The sequence below is a fragment of the Heterodontus francisci genome, chromosome 10 (genome assembly GCF_036365525.1).
Source record: "Heterodontus francisci isolate sHetFra1 chromosome 10, sHetFra1.hap1, whole genome shotgun sequence".
NCBI lineage: Eukaryota > Metazoa > Chordata > Chondrichthyes > Heterodontiformes > Heterodontidae > Heterodontus > Heterodontus francisci.
Window position 1 is genome coordinate 90785784 of NC_090380.1, and position 22445 is coordinate 90808228.

A 22445-nucleotide genomic window follows, 5' to 3' on the forward strand; every position below is an offset into this window, starting at 1 on the left:
GACTTTGTCTATTTTTGTTCATTGAATATTATCGGCAGTTCGGGTATACATGGGAATGCAAATTGACACTAAAATATTGAACAAATGAAGTTCTCTAAGAGCAGACTACATGACCAGCATCACATTCAAAATCTTCAGAGATCCTATAGAAATTAATAAAAAAACGTAAATCAGTCTCAATCTTAACCTTCGAGAAACAAATGTTCCATTAATTTATAACAGAAGATATTCTGGGCATTTTAAAACAAATACACATTGTGAACATGTCTCTCGTTATAGTATAATGAGAATACTGAGAAGTTATGATGTTTTTGTTGATGAACATGTTACAAAAGTACCTACAAAAGGTTAAACTAGTAATTTATTTGCCTATTTGCTCAATAATCAATTAAAATTAGCTTAAATAAAAGTATGTTCATGTGCACTTTCAAGGGCATTGATTTTAAAAAGGACTTCCATTTATATAACATCTTTTATGATGACAAGACATTCAAAAGCACTTTACAACCAATGAAGGACTTTTGAAGTGTAGTCTTTGTTGTAGTGTAGGAAATGCAGCAGCCGATTTGCACACAGCCAGCTCTCAAACAATAATGTGATTATGGCCAGATAATCTGTTTTTGTGACGTTGATTGAGGAATAGATATTGTCCAGGACACCAGGACCCCTGCTCTTCTTCTAAATAGTGTTGTGGGATCTTTCACACCCACTGGAAATGGCGGAGGGGGTCTCAGTTTAACGTCTCATTCAAAAGACGGCACCTCTGACAGTGTAGCACTCCCTCACTACCGCACTGGAACATCAGCTTTGATTTTTGGGCTCAAGTCCTGGAATGGGACTTGAACCTACAACCTTCTGACTGAGGCAAGAGTGCTACCAACTGAACCATGGCTGACACCATTAAGATTCATTGTTACAAAATCTTGCAACTCTGGATAGTATTGCCAGGATTCACCTCTCCAGGGCAGAATTCTGGTGGGTGGGAATTCTGTCTGCCACTCTTGCTCTGCCCCAACTTAACCCATTTCCCTGCTCACTCAATGCAAAGTGGACCACAGCAAGATTCCTCTCACCAGGAGGGAAAAGGGCGAAAAATTTCAGTGGTGCTGCACTAGGTAAGTTGGGTCAGAACTGGAGAGACAAGAGACCACTACAAGACTCCCTTCCTTGGAGGACTTGGGGCATTTTACCACCACTACCCAGGGCCTACTGCCACTTTTTATGTGAATCCGAGGAAGAAGCAGTGGATAAAGTTGGATGGAAGGGAAATCATCTGGGAACCTGGGTCCTAACTCCAGGTGAGAATTATGATTATTGTATTTTTCTGCAATATTAAGCTTTGTGTTCAGAAATATCTTGTGAACTATTACAATTTTTTCTGAAGATGGAGAATTCAAATGTTAGGTATGTGAGACTGGCCAAAGGTTTTTAGGTGAGGCTATTATTGCAGAGTTGTATTTTTATTAAATTCACACCCCTAAACTATCAAACTTGAGTGAATGCAAATCCGGGTGGAGACACCAGGGAAGACTCATCACCTGAATTTTCCCTTAATCTCTGCCACAGTCCTGCCCAATTTCAAGCAGGCTTGCAGAGGAGAATGCCCCTCCAGTCATATTTTCCTATGGGTTTAAAAGTTTATAGAAGTAACAAAAAACCTTACATTTTTGAGTAACTACTGTTACGAAAGTGCTTCTATATTTTCTGGTAAGTTTATGTTCTTGAGGACTTGTATTTAAATTGTGAAGATGGATTCATTGGAAGGCTGAAAATTTCACAGAAGCTGGACTTTGTTTTGTTGTTGACAATTCATTGAAAGGACACTGAAATGTTGTTTAAAAACAACCTCGCTGGAAGTCATGTGCTTTAAGCAATAAACAACATAAACCTTGGTGACCTGGGGAAGATGTTTACAGACAGGTCAAGATTTATAGGGGTCAGGAGGTTTGACTCTTGAGATATTGTTTTTGGTTTCACTTTGGACAGTGTGTTGTGGTGTGAACTGTTTTGAAGATGGTTGTAGAAAACCAGTCAAAAGAGCAGCCACCATCAGCTCACCCACTTCCATCTCTGAGAACTTCCTGAGAATCAAGTGAAAGAAATAGAGAAACTGGTGCTGCATTTCTCCTGAAAGCTTGTCAGAAACTTCTGATGCCACTTTTCTCCTGGAAAACCTGCCAAACTGATCCTCGACGTCGCCTGAAAAGAACAGCTCTAGAACAATTCCAGTGACAGCCGTCGACGTGTATTTGGGACATCAGCCCAAAAGGGGCAACTGATATCTTTCCATATCTTCTCGTTTTTTTCTTCAAGAATTAGCAAGCATTTGGCCAAAGTATTCTTTTTTGTCTTTTTTGTAACAGAGTTCTGCAGAGAGAATTTCTGCATTTTGTGTGTGTGTGTGTGTGTGTGTGTGTGTGTGTGTGTGTGTGTGTGTGTGTGTGTGTGTGTGTGTGTGTGTGTGTGTGTGTGTGTGTGTAATTTAAAAAGGGAACTTTCATATTACAATCTGTGTGTTAATGCTTTGCTTCATTACTGGATAAGACTTGTTTTATAATAAACTGATAATTTTGTTGTTTATTAAAGAAACCTGGTTGGTGTATTTTATTCTGGGATAAAGAGTAGAGTATATGATTGACTGCATCAGTAACTGGGTTCACATTTTAAAAAATATATGCTGTGACCTGTGGAAAAGTGGAACTAGAAAAGACAGTGCACTCCTCCTGCCTCGGTCATAATACTAGTAAGATAGATGGATAAGGAGGAACCAGTGGATGTAATGTATCTGGGTTTTCAAGAAGCATTCACTGCAGTGCCACACAAGGTTATTGCACACAATTAGGACTCATGGGATTGGGGGTAATATATGGATTGAGGTTAATGGACAAAAAGTCTCAGTTATTTACAATCTATATTAATGACTTAGATGAGGGGACTGAGTGAAATGTATCCCAAGTTTGTTGATGATTCAAAGTTAGGTGGAAAAGTAAGCAGTGAGGAGCATGCAAAGAGGCTGCAGAGGGATATAGACTGGCGAGGTGAGTGGGCAAGACATGCCAGGTGGAATACAATGCGGTCAAGTGTGAAGTTATCTACTTTGGTAGTAAAAATAAAAAAAGCATAATATTTTTTGCATGATGTGAGACTGGGAAATGTTTGCATTCAGAGGCACCTGGGTATCCTTCTATATAAATCTCAAAGTTAACATGTAGGTACAAAGGCAATTAGGAAGTGAAATGGTATGCCAGCTTTTGTTACAAAGGGATTGGAGTATAAGATTAAGGAAGTTTTACTACAATTGTACAGGGCATTTGTGAGACTACACCAGGCGTAGTGTGTGCAGCTTTGGTCTCCATACCTAAGGAAGGACATACTTGCTCTAGAGGGAGTATAGTGAAGGTTAGACTGGCTCCTCGGGTGAGGGGATTGGCCTATTAGTAGGAATTGAGTAGACCAAGCCTATATACACGAGTTTAGAAGAATGAGAGGTAATCTAATTGAAAAATATAAAATTCTTAAGGGTCGACAGAGTAGATGCTGAGAAAATGTTACTCTTAGCTGGAGAATCTCGAACATAGGGTCACTAACCCAGAAAAAGGGGTCATCCATTTAGGACTGAGAGGAGAAGAAATTTCTTCACTCAAAAGGTTGTGAATCTTTGGAATTCTCTATCCCAGAGAGCTGTGGGTGCACAGTCATTGAGTATATTCAAGACTGAAGTCAATAGATTTTTGAGCTAAGGGAATTAAGGGATTTGGGGATAGTGTAAGAAGATGGAATTGAGGAAGATGATCAGCCATGATCTTATTGAATGGTAGAGCAGGCTCAAAGGGCTGCATGGCCTATTCCAGCTCCGATTTCTTATGTTGTTTCTTTAGAAAGTGCCTTTCACAATCTCAGTACATCCCAAAGCACTTTACAGCCAATGAAATTCTTTTGAAGAAATGTCACCGTTGTAATGTAGGAATCGAGACAACCAATCCTCCTCACCCCCCCGCCCCCCCCCCCCCCCCCCCCCCCCCCGTCAACAAACAGGCCTCCAATCCTCCTCACCCAACACCCCACCACCAGGCCTCTGATGCCCTTCAGTCCTCCTCCCATCAGTCAGGCTGGGCCTCCGGATGGGGGACCAATCAATGATGTCACTCACATGCTGTAAAGTTACAGCTCCAGACTGTGCGGGGGGAAATGTCAAAGTGCAGGTTCCCCCTGACTTTTTGACTGATCCGCTCCCTGTGGGTTAGGTGAGGTCAGTAAAAGTTCTGCCCTCAGTAACTAGAGGGTGCAAGTTTTAAATCATCACCAAGAGAATGAAGGAAATAGTTAGAAGATTTTACATTATATATATATATAAAATCTTCTAACCATTTCCTTCATTCATATATATATATATATATATAAAATGCAGAGAGTTACTGTAGTATGGAATGCTGTTACCAAGATCAAAGGTGGAAGCAAATTCCATAGTAAATTTTAAGAGTAGTGAATAAATCCTTGAAAAAGATAAATTTAAAAGGCTATTGGGAAAGGAAAGGTGAATGAGACTTGTCAATAGGTCTTTCAAGGGATGCTGTACTGCAGGCTTGTTAAATATCTCAGTGCTTGTCATAATTATTAGGCCACTCAGATTTTTTGTTTAACTTGGTAACAGTTAAGTAGTATTAAGATGAGAGAAGCTGCTGGAAAGGAGAGGATTTAAAAAGCATGCCAAAACCTGGTGACTTGAAGAGAAGCAACGAGAGAGGAGAGGATTTAGAGTGCGACTTGAACAGAGTGCTGGGAGATCAGTGAGGTTTTCTAACTTTTTCACCCTGTAGGATTTGGTTCTTACTCGACTACAGAGGAAGAAGTTAGCTGTTTGGTGAGTATCTGGTAAGTGGTTAAGGTCTGTGCTATTCCTAAGGTTTACTTACAATAGTACAGTAACTAGTAACATTAACAAAATATATTAAAAAAGGAAAATAAATAATTGAACACAATAAGTAGTTAATTAAAAACACATTAAGAATGCTGCGTTACGGCTGCAGGATGTGGGAACTCCTGGATGCCAGTGTGATCCAGGGCAAACACATCTGCAGTAAGTGTTTGCTTCTTGAGATGCTTCAGCTCAGAGTCATTGAGCTGGAGGCCGAGTTGCAGACACTGCGACACATCAGGGATGGGGAAAGTTACCTTGACACTTTGTACCAGGAGGGGGTCATATCCCTTAGGGTAGGGTCTTCTGATTTGGTCAGGGACAGGAGAGTGTGGCTGCAGCTGAGGCAGGTAAGAGGACCCAGACAGCAGGAGTACAGGAGCCTCAGCCATTGTAATTGTCCAGCAAGTTTGAGGCTCTTTCAGCTTGCTTGGATGAGAGAGCGTGCTGCAGGGTGGATGAGCTAACTGACCATGGCACCGTGGTACAGGAAGCCATTCAAGTAGGGAGAGCAAAAAGGAATGTAATGATAGTAGGGGCAGTACAGTGAGGGAGATTGACACTGTTCTCTGCAGCAAAGAGCGAGAGCCCAAATGGCTATCTTGCCCACCCAGTGCCAGGGTTTGGGACATCAGGTCGGGGCTGGTGAGGAACTTGCAGTGGGAGGGGGAGGATTCAGTCGTCATGGTCCAGTTGGTACCAATGACTGAGGTAGGATTAGGAAGGAGGTTCTACATCGTCAGTATGAGGAGCTAGGCACTAAATTAAGAAGCAGAACCTTAAAAGGTAATAATCTCTGGATTATTACCTGAGCCTTGTGCAAATTGGCATAGGGCAAATAAGATTAGAGAAATTAATGAGTGGCTTAAAGACTAGTGTGGTAGAAGTGGGTTCTGGTTCATGGGACACTGGCCACCAGTACTGGGGAAAGTGGGGGCTGTATCATTAGGACGGTCCACACCTGAACTGTGCTGGGGCTGGTGTTCTAGTGAGTCACATAACTAGGGAAGTAGAGGGGGTTTTAAACTAAATAACAGGGGGCAAGGGATCAAATTTGAAAAGATGTGGTAAATCGAAGAGTAGAGGCAAGGCAAGAGAGAAAGGTATTAATATGGGAAAAGATAAACAGACCATGACAGGAAGGGACAGAGAGTACAAATCTTAAGAGTAAATCAGCAGTCAAGGCTAGATGTCACTAAAATAATAAAAGAACAAAACTAAAGGCTCTGTATCTGAATGCACATAGCATTCAAATCAAAACAGATGAACTGATAGTGCAAATAGAAATAAATAAGTACGATCTGATAGCCATTACAATGACATGGCTGCAGGATGACATAGATTGGGACCTGAATATTGAAAGGTGCATGACATTTAGGAAGGATAGGAAGCTAAGGAAAGGTGGAGGCATGGCTCTGTTAATTAATGACAGTATTAGCACATTAGAGAGGGATGACCTAAGTTCAGGAAACCAGGATGTAGAAGCAGTTTGGGGAGAGATGAAAAATGATAAAGGCAAGAAGTCACTCATGGGAGTGGTGTACAGGCCCCCTAACAGTAACCACATGGTAGGACAGAGTATAAAGGAAGAAATAATGGGAGCTTGTCAGAAAGGTACAGTGATAATCATGAGGAATTTTAATCTACATATAGACTGGAAAAATCAGATGGGCAAAAGTAACCTAGATGAGTTCATAGAATGTTTTCGGGATAGTTTCTTAGAACAGCATATTCTGGAGCCAACCAGAAATCAGGCTATACTAGACCTGGTATTGTGCAATGAGATAAGATTAATTGGTGATCTCATAGTGAAGGCACCCCTAGGTAGCAGCGATCATAATATGATTGAATTTTACATTCAGTTTGAGGGAGAGAAGAATGGGCCCAAGACCAGTTTTTAAATTTAAATAAGGACAATTATGAGGAAATGAAAGCAGAGCTAGCTAAAGTGAATTGACAAATTAGGTTAAGTTAGATTCAGGAATAGATCAATAGAGATGCAGTGGCAGACATTTAGGGGGATATTTCAGAATACACAGAATAGATACATTCCAATGAGAAAGAAAAATCCCAAAGGGAGGACCCACCATCAGTGGTTAACTATAAAAGTTAAAGATAGTATCAAACTTAAAGAAAAAGCATATAATTGTGCAAAGATGGGTGGCAGGTCAGACGATTGGACAGAATCTAAAAAACAACAAAGAATGACAAAGATTGATAAGGAGGGAAAAATTAGAGTACGAGAGAAAAATAGCTCGAAATATAAAAACAGATAAGAGTTTCTAAAGATATTTAAAAAGAGTTAAAGTGAGCATTGGTCCTATAGTAAGTGAGTCTGGGGAATTAATAAGGGAAAATGAGATGGCAGATGAACTGAACAGGTATTTTGCATCGGATAGAGGATACAAGCAACATCCCAGAAATCGCTGTAAATCAGGAAATGGAAAGGAGGGGGGAACAAGAAAATTACAATCACCAGGGAAGTGGTACTGAGAAAATTGTTGGAGCTGCGGGCTCTCAAGTCCCTGGGTCCTGATGGACTTCATCCTAGGTCCTAAAAGAAGTGGCTAGTGAGATAGTTGATGCGTTGATTTTAATTTTCCAAAATTCCCTAGATTCAGGGAAGGTTCCATTAGATTGGAAAACAGCCAATGTAACTCCTTTATTCAAAGAGGGAGGGAGACATAATGCAGGAACTACAAGCCGGTTAGTTTAGTTTAGTTTAGTTATACAGCACTGAAACAGGCCCTTCGGCCCACCGAGTCTGTGCCGACCATCAACCACCCATTTATACTAATCCTACACTAATTCCATATTCCTACCACATCCCCACCTATATTTCCCTACTACGTACCTATATGAGAGGCAATTGCTAATGGCCAATTTACCTATCAACCTGCAAGTCTTTGGCATGTGGGAGGAAACCGGAGCACCCAGAGGAAACCCACGCAGACACAGGGAGAACTTGCAAACTCTACACAGGCAGTACCCAGAATTGAACCCGGGTTGCTGGAGCTGTGGGGCTGCAGTGCTAACCACTGCACCACTGTGCCGCCCCACATCTTAGCTTAACATCTGTCATATGGAAAATGTTAGAAGCTATTATCATAGCAGGCACAAACAAATTCAAGGTAATCAGGCAGAGTTAACGTGATTTTGTGAAAGGAAAATCATTTTTAATCAAACTTATTGGAGTTCTTTGAAGTAACATGTGCTGCGGATGAAGGGGAACCAGTGGATGTACTGTACTTAGATTTCAAGAAGGCGCCACAAAGGTTATTGTGGAAAATAAAAGCTCATGGTGTAGGGGGTAACATTTTGGCATGGAAAGAAGATTGACTATCTAACCGGAAACAGAGTAGACGTCAATGCGCCATTTTCTAGTTGGCAAGATGTAACGAGTGTTGTGTTGCAAGGATCAAGGGTAGGCGGTGGTGCAGTGGTATTATCACTGGGCTAGTAATCCAGAGACCCAGGGTATTTCTCTGGGGACATGGGTTCGAATCCCACCACAGCAGAAGGTGGAATTTGAATTTAATTAATAAATCTGGAATTCAAAGCTAGTCCAATGATGGCCATGAAACCATTGTCAATTGTTGTAAAAACCCATCTGGTTCACTAATGTCCTTTAGGGAAAGAAATCTGCTGTCCTTACTTGGTCTGGTCTACATGTGACACCAGACCCACAGCAATGTGGTTCACTCTTACATGCCCTCTGAAATGGCCTAGCAAGCCACTCAGTTGTATCTAACCACTACGAAGTCAATAAAAAGGAATGAAACCGGATGGACCACCCAGCATCGACCTAGGCACCGGAAATGACAACGGCAAACCCAGCCCTGTCGACCCTGCAAAGTCCTCCTCACTAACATCTGGGGGCTTGTGCCAAAGTTTGGAGAGCTGTCCCACAGACTAGTCAAGCAACTAGTGGGCGGCACAGTGGCACAGTGGTTAGCACCGCAGCCTCACAGCTCCAGCGACAAGGGTTCAATTCTGGGTACTGCCTGTGTGGAGTTTGCAAGTTCTCCCTGTGTCTGCGTGGGTTTTCTCCGGGTGCTCCGGTTTCCTCCCACAGCCAAAAGACTTGCAGGTTGATAGGTAAATTGGCCATTATAAATTGCCCCTAGTATAGGTAGGTGGTAGGGGGATATAGGAACAGGTGAGGATGTGGTAGGAATATGGAATTAGTGTAGGATTAGTATAAATGGGTGGTTAATGGTCGGCACAGACTCGGTGGGCCGAAGGGCCTGTTTCAGTGCTGTATCTCTAAATCTAAAATCTAAAAACAAATCAACAGCCTGACATAGTCATACTCACAAAATCATACCTTACAGACAATGTCCCAGACACTGCAATCACTATCCCTGGGTATGTCCTGTCCCACCGGCAGGACAGACCCACCAGAGGTGGCGGGGCAGTGGTCTACAGTAGGGAGGGAGTTGCCTGGGGAGTCCTCAACATCGACTCCAGACCCCATGAAGTCTCATGGCATCGGGTCAAACATGGGCAAGGTAACCTCCTGCTGATTACCACCTACCGCCTTCCATCAGCTGATGACTCAGTACTCCACCATGTTGAACACCACTTGGAGGAAACACTGAGGGTGGCAAGGGCACAAAATGTGGGGAACTTTAATGTCCATCAGCAAGAGTGGCTCGGTAGAACCAATACTGACTGACCTGGCCGAGTCCTAAAGGACATAGCTGCTAGACTGGGTCTGCGGCAGATGGTGGGGGAACCAACACGAGGGAAAAACATACTTGACCTCGTCCTCACCAATCTGCCTACTGCAGATGCTTCTGTCCATGACTGTATTGGTAGGAGTGACCACCGCACACTCCTTGTGAAGATGAAGTCCCTCCTTCACATTGAGGATACCGTCCGTCGTGTTGTGTGGCACTATCACCGTGCTAAATGGGATAGATTTCGAACAGATCTAGCAATGAAAAAATGGGCTTCCATGAGGCACTGTGGGCCATCAGCAGCAGCAGAATTGTACTCAATCACAATCTGTAACCTCATGGCCTGGCATATCCCCCACTCTACCATTACCGTCAAGCCAGGAGACCAACCCTGGTTCAGTGAAGAGTGCAGGAGGGCATGCCTGGAGCAGCACCAGGCATACCTCAAAATGAGGTATCAACCTGGTGAAACTACAACACAGGACTACCTGCGTGCCAAATTGCGTAAGCAGCATGCGATACTCAGAGCTAAGCGATCCCATAACCAACGGATCAGATCGAAGCTCTGCAGTCCTGCCACATCCAGCTGTGAATGGTAGTGGACAATTAAACAACTAACTGGAGGAGGTGGCTCCACAAATATTCCCATCCTCAATGATGGGGGAGCCCAGCACATCAGATAAGGCTGAAGCATTTGCAACAATCTTCAGCCAGAAGTGCCGAGTTGATGGTCCATCTCGGCCTCCTCCTGAAGTCCCCAGCATCACAGATGCCAGACTTCAGCCAATTCGATTCACTCCACGTGATATCAAGAAACGACTGAAGGCACTGGATACTGCAAAAGCTATGGGCCCTGACAATATTCCGGCAATAGTAATGAAGACCTGTGCTCCAGAACTTGCCGTGCCCCTAGCCAAGCTGTTCCAGTACAGCTACAACACTGGCATCTACCCTGCAATGTGGAAAATTGCCCAGGTATGTCCTGTACACAAAAAGCAGGACAAGTCCAACCCGGCCAATTACCGCCCCATCAGCCTACTCTCAATCATCAGTAAAGTGATGGAAGGTGTCATCAACAGTGCCATCAAGCGGCACTTGCTTAGCAATAACCTGCTCAGTGACGCTCAGTTTGGGTTCCGCCAGGGCCACTCAGCTCCTGACCTCATTACAGCCTTGGTTCAAACATGGACAAAAGAGCTGAACTCAAGAGGTGAGGTGAGAGTGACATCAAGGCAGCATTTGACCGAGTATGGCATCAAGGAGCCCTAGCAAAACTGGAGTCAATGGGAATCAGGGGGAAAACCCTCCGCTGGCTGGAGTCATACCTAGCGCAAAGGAAGATGGCTGTCGTTGTTGGAGGTCAATCATCTGAGCTCCAGGACATCACCGCAGGAGTTCCTCAGGGTAGTGTCCTGGTCCCAACCATCTTCAGCTGCTTCATTAATGACCTACCTTCCATCATAAGGTCAGAAGTGGGGATGTTCGCTGATGATTGCACAATGTTCAGCACCATTTGTAACTCCTCAGATACTGAAGCAGTCCATGTAGAAATGCAGCAAGACCTGGACAACATCCAGGCTTGGGCTGATAAGTGGCAAGTAACATTCGCGCCACACAAGTGCCAGGCAATGACCATCTCCAACAAGAGAGAATCTAACCATCTCCCCTTGACATTCAACAGCATTACCATCGCTGAATCCCCCACTATCAACATCCAAGGGGCTACCATTGACCAGAAACTGAACTGGAGTAGCCATATAAATACCGTGGCTACGAGCAGGTCAGAGGCTAGGAATCCTGAGGCGAATAACTCACCTCTTGACCTCCTCCTGTCCACCATCTACAAGGCACAAGTCAGGAGTGTGATGGAATACTCTCCACTTGCCTGGATGGGTGCGGCTCCAACAACACTCAAGAAGCTCGACACCATTCAGTACAAAGCAGCCCGCTTGATTGGCACCCCATTCACAAATATTCACTCCCTCTACCACCGACGCACAGTGGCAGCAGTGTGTACCATCTACAAGATGCACTGCAGCAATGCATCAAGGCTCCTCAGACAGCACCTTCCAAACCCGCGACCTCTACCAACTAGAAGGACAAGGGCAGCAAATACATGGCAACACCACCACCTGCAAGTTCCCCTCCAAGTCACACACCATCCTGACTTGGAACTATATCGCCCTTCCTTCACTGTCGCTGGGTCAAAATCCTGGAACTCCCTTCCTAACAGCACTGTGAGTATACCTACCCCAAATGGACTGCAGCGGTTCAAGAAGGCAGCTCACCATCACCTTCACAAGGGCAATTAGGGATGGGCAATAAATGCTGGCCTGGCCAGTGATGCCCACATTCCATGAATGAATAATAAAAAAATCAGTCCCGAGGCCTCGACTTTTTACAATTTATATAAATGACTTGGATGAAGGGACCAAAGGTATGGTTGCTAAATTTGCTGATGACACAAAGATAGCTAGGAAAGTAAGTTGTAAAGAGGACATAAGGAGGCTACAAAGGGATATAGATAGGTTAAGTGATTGGGCAAAGATCTGACAAATGGAGTATAATGTGGGAAAGTGTGAAATTGTCCATTTTGGTAGGAAGGATAAAAAAGAAGCATATTATCTAAATGGTGAGAGATTGCAGAGCTGAGATGCAGAGGGATCTGGGTGTCTTAGTGAATGAATCGCAAAAGGTTAGTCTGCAGGTTCAGCCAGCACACAAGAACACAAGAAATAGGCAGAGAGTCGACCATATGGCCCATCGGACCTGCTCCACCATTCAATATGATCCTGGCTGATCCTGGGCTTCAATTCCACTTTCCTGCTAGCTCCCCTTATCCCTTGATTAGCTAATAGAATGTTATTGTTCATTGCAAGGGAAATTGAATACAAAAGTCGGGAGGTTACACTTCAGTTATACAGGGCTTTAGTGAGACCACATCTGGAGTGCTTAATACAGTATTGGTCTCCTTATTTAAGGAAGGATATAAATGCATTCAGAGAAGGTTTGCTGGACTAATACCTGGAATGGGCGGCTTGTCTTAACGAAGAAAGGTTGGACAGGCTCGGCTTGTATCCGCTGGAGTTTAGAAGAGTACGAGGCAACTTGATTGAAACATATAAAATCCTGAGGGGTCTTGACAGGGTGGATGTGGAATGGATGTTTCCCTATGTGGGAGAATCTAGAACTAGGGGTTACTGTTTAAAAATAAGGAGTCGCCCACTTAAGACAGAGATGAGGAGAAATTATTTCTCTCAGAGGGTCATGAGTCTTTGGAACTCTCTTCCTCAAAAGGCAGTGGAAGCAGAGTCTTAAAATATTTTTAAGGCAGAGGTAGATAGATTCTTGATGAGCAAGGGGGTGAAAGGCTGTCAAGGACAGGGGGGAATGTGTAGTTGAGGTTACAATCAGATCAGCCATGATCTATTGAATGGTGGAGCCAGCTTGAGGGGCCGAGTGGCCTACTCCTTCTCCTAATTCGTATGTTTGTATGTTAAAAGCAGCAAGTTTTCAATTGGTTGGTTCTGGCAAACTAAAGTAGCTTTTATTACTCAAGGACGAAAAGAAATATTCAGTTCTGATGAATGGTTGGTTGTACCCCAGAATAAAAAGTTGCATTGATACTAAAGTGAAAACTTTGTTGACCATGTCCTAACTTGTACTAAGTCCTGTTTATCCATCACCCCTGTGCTCACTAACCAACATTGGCTTCTGGTTGAGCAATGCCTTGATTTTAAAAGTCTCATCCATGTTTTCAAATCCCCCCATGGTCTTGCTCCTCCCTACCTTTGTAACCTTCAGTGATATCTGCCCTCCTCTAATTCTGGCCTCTCGTGCATCCCCAATTTTAATTGCTCTACCATTGATGGCTATGCTTTCAGCTGCCAAGGCCCAATGTTCTGGGATTCCCTTCCTAAACCCCTCTACCTCTCTTTCCTCCTTTAAGACACTTCTTAAAACCTACCTCTTTAACCAAGCTTTTGGTCATCTCTCCTAATAGCACCTTATTTTGGTCGGTGTCAAATTTTGTTTGAGAAAGCTCCTGTGAAGTGCTTTGTGATATTTTATTAAGTTAAAAGACATTATATACATGCAAGTTGTTGTTGTAACTGGTAGTTACAGAATCAATTCCAGACTCTCAGAACTGGATTAATTTCAATGTTTAACCCAAGGATGCACTCACATGCATGCTCAGAGCTTTGCCCTGGGCCATTGAATTTTAAATGTATTGAGAATGCAGGTGGGATTGTCTACACACTCAAAGCAGTTTAAACAACTCTTGTGTAAGTTTACAAATATCTGCAGGATATTCATGGCATATCCTGAGTGCTTTGAATCCAATTGTGGAATTAGATTCCATATGATGTTGAACTAACATTGTGTGATACTACCTCTCTGCTTCACTCCGGGATCAGGATTGAGCTGGATGTCAGAGTTACATAGAATGTAAAGTACAGAAACAGACCATTCTGTTCAACTGTTAATGCTCCACACAATCCTCCTCCTATGCCTCTTCATCTAAACCTATCAGCATAGTCTGTGACCAAAGGTCATCTTTTGTAGTGACACAAAAGAGGCAGTATAATTGGTTATTTAACTTAGATTTTTCTGTCAAAAGTTGCCATGTATTTTAAGCATTTTCTCTTTACATGCCACATAAAACTTTGTTTGTGTTTTAGGGGAGCAGCTTGAAAGGCAGAAAAGTGATGACAATGCTACTGGTATAACACTGACATCAGTGGCCAATGAAGAAGGAGATGGACTTCATTACGTCATGTATCATCATTCCCCTGATATCTGCTCAAAGGTTGATTCACTTGAAATGAGAATGAGTATGCTGCAAGAGGGATCTATCAACTATTCCTATGTTACAAGTGCAGAAGATGAGGAATCTGTCATAAATATAGGGTACTTAGATGATCAGGGAGATTATGATGTATGTCACATCAGGCAAAGTCTACCTTTACGCAACAAAATAGCTGTGTGCGCTGCACCAGATTCAGTGAATAAAGACAATAGACGATACAGTTTACACAGGACTTCTAAACATTTACCAATCAAGTCACAGCCATTGGAAGATAAAACCATTTCTATCACGCCTGTACCAACAGAATTTCAAAATAGCAGAACCCAACTTAGTTTAGATGGTGTGACTGTTCCATTCCTGTTCTATACCACAGTGGATTGGGAAAATACACCATCCACACCAACAAAAGAAAAGTACAACAGTGGCATCAGAGATGTAGTGAGCAGTCATGTCTCTGAAGTCAATAACATATTTACGTGTAGTGAAAACCAAGATGGAGGATTAGAGTCAAAGGGAGTGTGTGAGAAAAATACTAATAGCTTAGTAATTAATGAAAAGATAGAAGAAGCCTCTATTATCCAAAATAATACCATGACAGCTGCTTCTAACTTAGAGGAGTCAGTCTCCATCTGATAGTTAGAATCTGTTTTATCGGATTTTCCACATGTGCAGCTTTTATTTTAAATTACATTTTAAAATCTATCAAGAAGTTTTGGGACATGTCTTAATTGTAGAATATAAGAAAATTATGTACGTTAGGATTTGAGTGCAGAAATACTACTTACAGGATAGCCTCCACGTTATGACTGCTGATGGACATAGTTCAGTTGGGTAAGACTCCTGGTTTACGGTATACAGATAAACCAGATCCTTGTGGAAGGACATCTTGTGAAATTTTTCATTTATACATATTGTCTGCAGGCTTGTAGTAAGACTCCTGATATCACCACCTATTCCACTCTCTCCTACTATGCTTAAGAGGAAGACGGCATCCCCACCTTGTTTACAACAATTTAGAAATGCTTTAAAAGTAACATTCAACCTAAGTATTTTCATAGACTTTTTGCAATATTTTAATAGAAAAGCACTTTTGAATTTTATTCAAAAAGAGATTTTGATAAGAAATATTCTGAATTTTGTATTCTTTATAAGGTATAATTTGATGAAGTCAGTTGCAATGTGACTTCTTATATGACTATAACTCCTCCCCACCCTAGTAGTGTAGATGGAATACCTAGTACTGATGTGCAGGCTTTGTTTGAAATTGTCTAGCTTCACTTGCCACCATGAAATGGAAGTTCTAGAGTAGCCCATGCAATGTACATACTAGCCATCTACCACATTAAATACAGTGGGGACAATTTCCAACTGCAGCCTCTCCTATTTATACTAGAAAGTAGGGCCAGTTGAAAAATGACATTAGAAAAAACTTATCCACACATTTGCCAACTATTGCTACCAGGAATTGAGTGGCTGCTCAGAAAACAGCCTCAGAAATTAGTTATTTTTGTGCGACCAGGTTAAAAGCTCCTGGCCTGCTGCTCAGTAGCTTCCCTCACTCCTTTGGGCCTTGACTCCTGGTACTGTCCCATGCACGAGCCATCAGATTCTATGCCCCCTCCCTACAATTGCAAACTACCTGTGGGCGCTTGCCTGGCCCTGACAGTTCACCTAAAATATTTAGATGAAGCTTGACCATGAAAACAGCTCAGGGCTTTCACGGACCCATCAGGCAGTGTTACGACCAGGTGAGCAATGTGTCTGGCGGTCTCTTGCTGTCTTCACCTGGTCTTATTGTAACAGAGTATAATTTTAAACACACAGTGTTTTGAGCTCCCCTTTATGTGAATCCATATTCACAGTGTCCAATTATCAGGCAAATAACTGAGCACAAACAGGCTTTCTTTGGTTTAAAGCAGAATGATGAAATTTATTAAACCTTAAACTTAATTCTAATACGGTTAACACCTGTGGATATATGATGCGCCCACGCTAGCATGCACACACAATATAAAGTTGCAAGATAGGGACAGAAAAGAGTAGAAGAGATAAGTAGAACTGTTTGAGGCAATATCTTGTTACTGTTTCTTGAGCTCGCTGTAGTCCTTGATTGAAGTTATATTCTTGCGTTTTGTTGGGACCCAGTAATCTTCTTAAACTTTGTTCATATGGCAAACCTTTCTCTCTTTGAGTTTCACGTATCTTCAATGGTTTCAGTTCCGTGAGAGATAGGCGGGCAGACAGACAATCAGAAGAGATGTTCTTAGTTCCAGTAGAGCACACGGCGTTCTACCTGGCAATTCCTTTGTTTGGGAGTTCAAATTCAAAAAGCTCCCAGGGTGCTCAGCAGGTTAGTCATATGACTAGTTCCTTATATGGAACAGTCTCTTCACAGCCAGCTAGCCATGTGACCAAAACTAGTCTGACCACTTCTGTGTATTGGAGAGTAACTGCAGAGTCTCCATTAATTCAACATTGTCTGTTACCATGGACATTTCTTTCTAGTCAGGGCTTGCAATTTTAAGTTTTAATGTCCATGTGGTGAAATAATGTGCGCCTCAGTCTTGGCAGGTGGGGGTTTGCCTGACAGGCAGACATAACATACAGCCCGCCCATATCCCAGATCGTCTTCCCATCCTGTTTTTGCAAGTAATGTATTTTTTGTGAATTAGCATTTTAAGTTTACAGTGCAAGTGTGCTGAGTGAACAAGAATAGATTGATGACCTTGGCTCAGAAGGCATATTGTTTGCAGTGATGTGGGGGAGGAGCGGGTGTAATGGAGGAATGGCTGCCAGGCTGTAGGGGAGGTAGACTTGTATACTTTGAGATTGATTGTTCAGAAATAGTGGGGCCACGGAGTGCAGTCTGATTAGAGAGGGGGCATTAATCCAGGCACTTTTGGCTTGGAAAATCTTTTATTTCCTTCTTTTGCCTTCTTGACTAAGAATGTGAGAGAACTTTGTCATTTTTCTGAGGATAGGAATGGTCTTAGTTTCAGAATTTGAATAAACATTGTAACATCTCTAACAGTTCAATACCACGTTGGTTATTTCCATTCTACCGTGTGTTCAGATTGTAAATTACGAATAGCTTTACTTTGGGAGGCAGCTATATCCATTTTGGATGTGCATCAAGACTAAAGTTGCTGAATAACTTGATTGGTCAAGTCCCAAAGCTCATCATGCTGAAGACCAAAATGAGTGTCTTTTCATTTTCACTCGCTGGACAAATACCTGTATGGCTAAATAAATAAAAAAACGATTGCTTTAACTACACCCAGTTAACTCTAGTGCTTGGCTATGTGTCTGTGTGAGAGATAGATAAATATGTCTGTGCACCTTTTTTTTTTATAAAACAAAAGAAAAAACAACGCAGAATGCATATGTGGAAGACCAAGTGCACGTTTTCACAGAGAGAGTGAGCTTTCTTTTTCCTATCCCAAATACATATTGTTACGACCAGGTGAGATAAGGATCTAGGGGTTCCCTCTCAGCCTTTGCCTGGTCTAACCATAACAGGGTTTAATTTTAAAAACCACTGTGTTTTTAGCTCCCCCCCTCAGTGAATCCTTTTTCCCTGTTTTCCAATTGTAAGGCAAAGAAATCAGACAGGCTTTCTTAGATTTAAACAAGAAAGGTGGAGGTTTATTAATCTTAAACTCTAATTTGGGTAATGGCTATGAATATGCGACGCAACCATGAGACAGAAATAGTAGAAGGAATAAAGGGGAAAAGTTTGAGGCAATATCTGGTAGTTATTTACTGTCCGTTGAGTTCAGCGTGGAGTCTTTGGTTGCTGGTAAGTCTTGCTGTTCTCTGGGGCCCAATGCATGCTTTAACTTGTTTTGGTGTAGGAGTCTTTTCTTTCTTGAGGTTCACATGCCTTCAGTGGGTCCAGACGCTTGTGAGAAAGCGAGAGAGAGCCAGCCAGGAGAGAAGCTCTCTTGTTCCAGGTTCAGTTGCAATCTGAATTCAAACTGTCCTGTGTCTAGTTCAAAGAGCCTGGACCAGCTGGTTAGTCATGTGACCAGCTGGCTTAACGACTCCTGCATTTGTGGATTCCAAAGCTCTTGGTGGGGGGTGGGGGGGTGGTGTAATGCTGTCTCTTACCCCAACAAGGTGCGGATCACCATTGCCCAGCTCCCCTCTTCCCCTCCCCTCGGCCAATTGTTTCCCGCTGCTCGCTTGCCACCCCCCCGCCACCTCACTCTCCGACCACTTGCTCCCTGTTTCTACCACCCACCCCCCCAACTCCTCCAGACGCTAGCTCCAGGCTGCGCCACTTCCTTCCTCTTGGCCACTTGCTCCCATGTTCGATCATAGAAATATAGAAAATAGGAGCAGGAGTAGGCCATTCGGCCCTTCGAGCCTGCTCCGCCATTCATTATGATCATGGCTCATCATCCAACTCAGTAGCCTGTTCCCGCTTTCGCCCCATACCCTTTGGTGCCTTTAGACCCAAGAGCTATATCTAATTCGTCTTGAAAACATACAATGTTTTGGACTCAACTGCTTTTTGTGGTAGGGAATTCCACAGGCTCACCGCTCTCTGGGTGAAGAAATTTCTCCTCATCTCAGTCCTGAAAGGTTTACCCCGTATCCTTAGACTATGACCCCTGGTTCTGGACTCACCCACCATCGGGAACATCCTTCCTGCATCTACTCTGTCAAGTCCTGTTAGAATTTTATAGGTTTCTATGAGATCCCCCCTCACTCTTCTGAACTCCAGCGAATATAATCCTAATCAACTCAATCTCTCCTCATACGTCAGTCCCACCATCCCAGGAATCAGTCTGGTAAACCTTCGCCGCACTCCCTCTATAGCAAGAACATCCTTCCTCAGATAAGGAGACCAAAACTGCAAACAATATTCCAGGTGTGGCCTCACCAAGGCCCTGTATAATTGCAGCAAAACATCCCTGCTCCTGTACTCAAATCCTCTCGCTATGAAGGCCAACATACCATTTGCCTTTTTTACCGCCTGGTGGACCTGCGTGCTTACCTTCAGCGACTGATGTACGAGAACACCCAGGTGTCGCTGTATATTCGCTCTGTCAGTTTATAGCATTCAGATAATCTGCCTTCCTGTTTTTGCTACCAAAGTGGATAACCTCACATTTATCCACATTATATTGCATCTGCCATGCATTAGCCCACTCACTCAACTTGTCCAAATCACCCTGAAGCCTCTCTGCATCCTCCTCACAACTCACCGTCCCACCCAGTTTTGTGTCATCTGCAAATTTGGAGATATTACATTTATTTCCCTCATCTAAATCATTAATGTATATTGTGAATAGCTGGGGTCCTAGCACTGATCCCTGCAGTACCCCACAAGTCACTGCCTGCCATTTGGAAAAAGATCCATTTATCCCTACTCTTTGTTTCCTGTCCGCCAACCAATTTTCTATCCATTGCAATACACTAACCCCAATCCCATGCGCTTTAATTTTACATGCTAATCTCTTATGTGGGACTTTGTCGAAAGTCTTCTGAAAGTCCAAATAAACTACATCCACTGGCTCCCCCTCATCAACTCTACCAGTTACATCCTCGAAGAATTCTATTCGATTTGTCAAGCATGATTTCCCTTTCGTAAATCCATGCTGATTCTGCCTGATTCTACCACTGTTCTCTAAGTGCTCTGCTGTAAAATCTTTGATAATGGACTCTAGAATTTTCCCCACTACCGACGTCAGGCTGACTGGTCTATAATTCCCTGCTTTCTCTCTACCTCCCTTTTTTAATAGTGGAGTTATATTAGCTACCCTCCAATCTGTAGGAACTGTTCCAGAGTCTATAGAACTTCGAAGATGACCACCAGTGCATCCACTATTTCTAGGGTCACTTCCTTAAGTACTCTGGGATGCATACCATCAGGCCCTTGGGATTTATCCCATCAATTTCCCCAACACCATTTCTCTACTGATACTGATTCCCTTCAGTTCCTCTCTCTCACTAAGCCCTGTGTTCCCCAACATTTCTGATATGATATTTGTGTCCTCCTTTGTGAAGACAGAACCAAAGTATGCATTTAGTTGGTCAGCCATTTCTTTGTTCCCCATCATAAATTCCCCTGTTTCTGACTGTAAAGGACCTACATTTATTTTCACCAATCTTTTTCTCTTCACATACTTAGAAACTTTTACAGTCAGTTTTTATGTTCCCCGCAAGCTTGCTCTCGTACTCTATTTTCCCCTTCTTAATCAGTCCATTCATTAATTCATATCTGGGGAGCAAAACTTAACCAGAATTGATAAATCTGTCATCCAAACAAAAACCAATAAAAGTTTTACAAGTCTGCATGCAATTTATTTAAATGAACTGAATATACTATCTAGTACAGGTGCAGGTGTTGGAAGTGAACAGTACGTTGCACATATTTCAGAATTTTAAGCCAATCATGACATGCTGTTAGTGCCACATGCCCAAGCATTTGATGATTTGAGATTTCAGCTGTACCGTTAACTCCAATCCAGTTCCATCACTAGGGCAATCAACTAAAATGGATGATCTAAATGTCATCTGCCATTCATTAATTATATTTGAAGGAAAATGAAAGTAGCTGTCCAAATTCACACTTGCATAACAGAAATAAGGAATTTTTATAGTATATTTTTAAACTGGTTTAAATCTACCTTATGAGCCAGTTCATCAACATTAATACAACATAAAATGCTCTTTAAATTACCAAATTTGCATGACTTTTTAAAAAAAATGTATCTTGACAATCAATTTCATTTCATTGCTACAGTGGCAAGATGAGCATTATAACCAAGGAGCTGTATGCTGATAGTTTGCTATTCATTAGTTGTGGTTACATTATATGTTTTCAATTGTATTTTAAATGAGTATTTGAGGACAAACAGTTTGAATACATTGGATTTTCAGTGCCCATGAATTTCATCGAAGCGAATGAAACCTGGTGGATTATGCTATGAAAACATCAATAATGTAGTTTCATTATACAGAACCTGACTTTGATTATTTTGTTGTTTAAATAAATGACTCCATTCTATTTTTAAGAAATGAAGTGAATTCATAATCTTTTGTTTCTTATTCAGGTGGATGGCCTAAGCCAAAAATGGAACCTTGGTATTTCATGTAATTATGGCTTTTGTTACTCAATGTCACAAATGAGAGCCTCACTCGGTCAAAGGCAAAATCCTGCAGTATTATAATTCATCTGCAATTACTTATCTCTAAATATAGCTAGTTCTCAACTTTCACCTATCTTAAAATTATCAGCTATGTTTGTACTGTATGCAGTTACACAAACATTGACACTATATGCTTTGCAGCAGACAAATGATGGATTCATTGGCACATGTTTCAAAAAGTGAACAAATTGGTTCAAATTGTTCACTCAGAGTTAACAAGGTTTCAGCATGTGTATAAAAGGTATAGCTTAAGTAAAAAATGAAAACTTCCTATGATTGCCATATGGTCTGGTACCTTGAAAGGATGGTAGTGCTTATGAAGCATTAAGCTTCAAACAGCTGGCATTGTGTATGTGATTGTTATCGTAGTCATCTGTCTAATTATACTGGAATGCAGCAAAGTCCATGTTATGTTTTGACAGCTCAGTTCATGGAGTTCCCTTAAGGCTTCCAATTAGACTCTGGAAAGAGGAAATACTTGTAGAAATGATTTTGTGTCAAACAAATACATTTTTAGAGTCATTGCTGCATTTATTCCCAGTCATATTTGAAATACTATAAATATTTTTAAATGCTGTTTTCTCACACTGGTACCTTTTGAATTTGTGAATGTAATTCAGGATTTTCTGACAATTTCTGACAAATATGCAGAAGGTATGAATGTGTTATTAAACATGCAAACAGCAAATTGGAATGTGATGCTAGATAGCAGCCACATGAAAGTTACAAAAATTAATTATTTAGAGATGATTGTCACAGGGGTGAAAGTCAGGAAAATTCTAGTGACATGTTCTGGTGTTTAGTGTTAGATGTGCAAATAATTTCACAGTGTAATAACACCATCTGTGTAATGTTATAATGTAAGATCTGTGAGAGGT

General features: G+C 42.1%; 1 protein-coding gene across 1 annotated transcript in view; it reads left to right on the forward strand.

Annotated features, from left to right (window-relative positions):
* Nucleotides 1-15040, forward strand: part of ros1 (c-ros oncogene 1, receptor tyrosine kinase) — a 225732-nt gene extending 210692 nt beyond the window's left edge. The window contains exon 41 of the mRNA XM_068040000.1: nucleotides 14280-15040. Coding sequence (XP_067896101.1) covers nucleotides 14280-15040 — 761 coding nt within the window. The remainder of the gene's footprint in view (nucleotides 1-14279) is intronic.
* Nucleotides 15041-22445: the final 7405 nt, after the last annotated feature.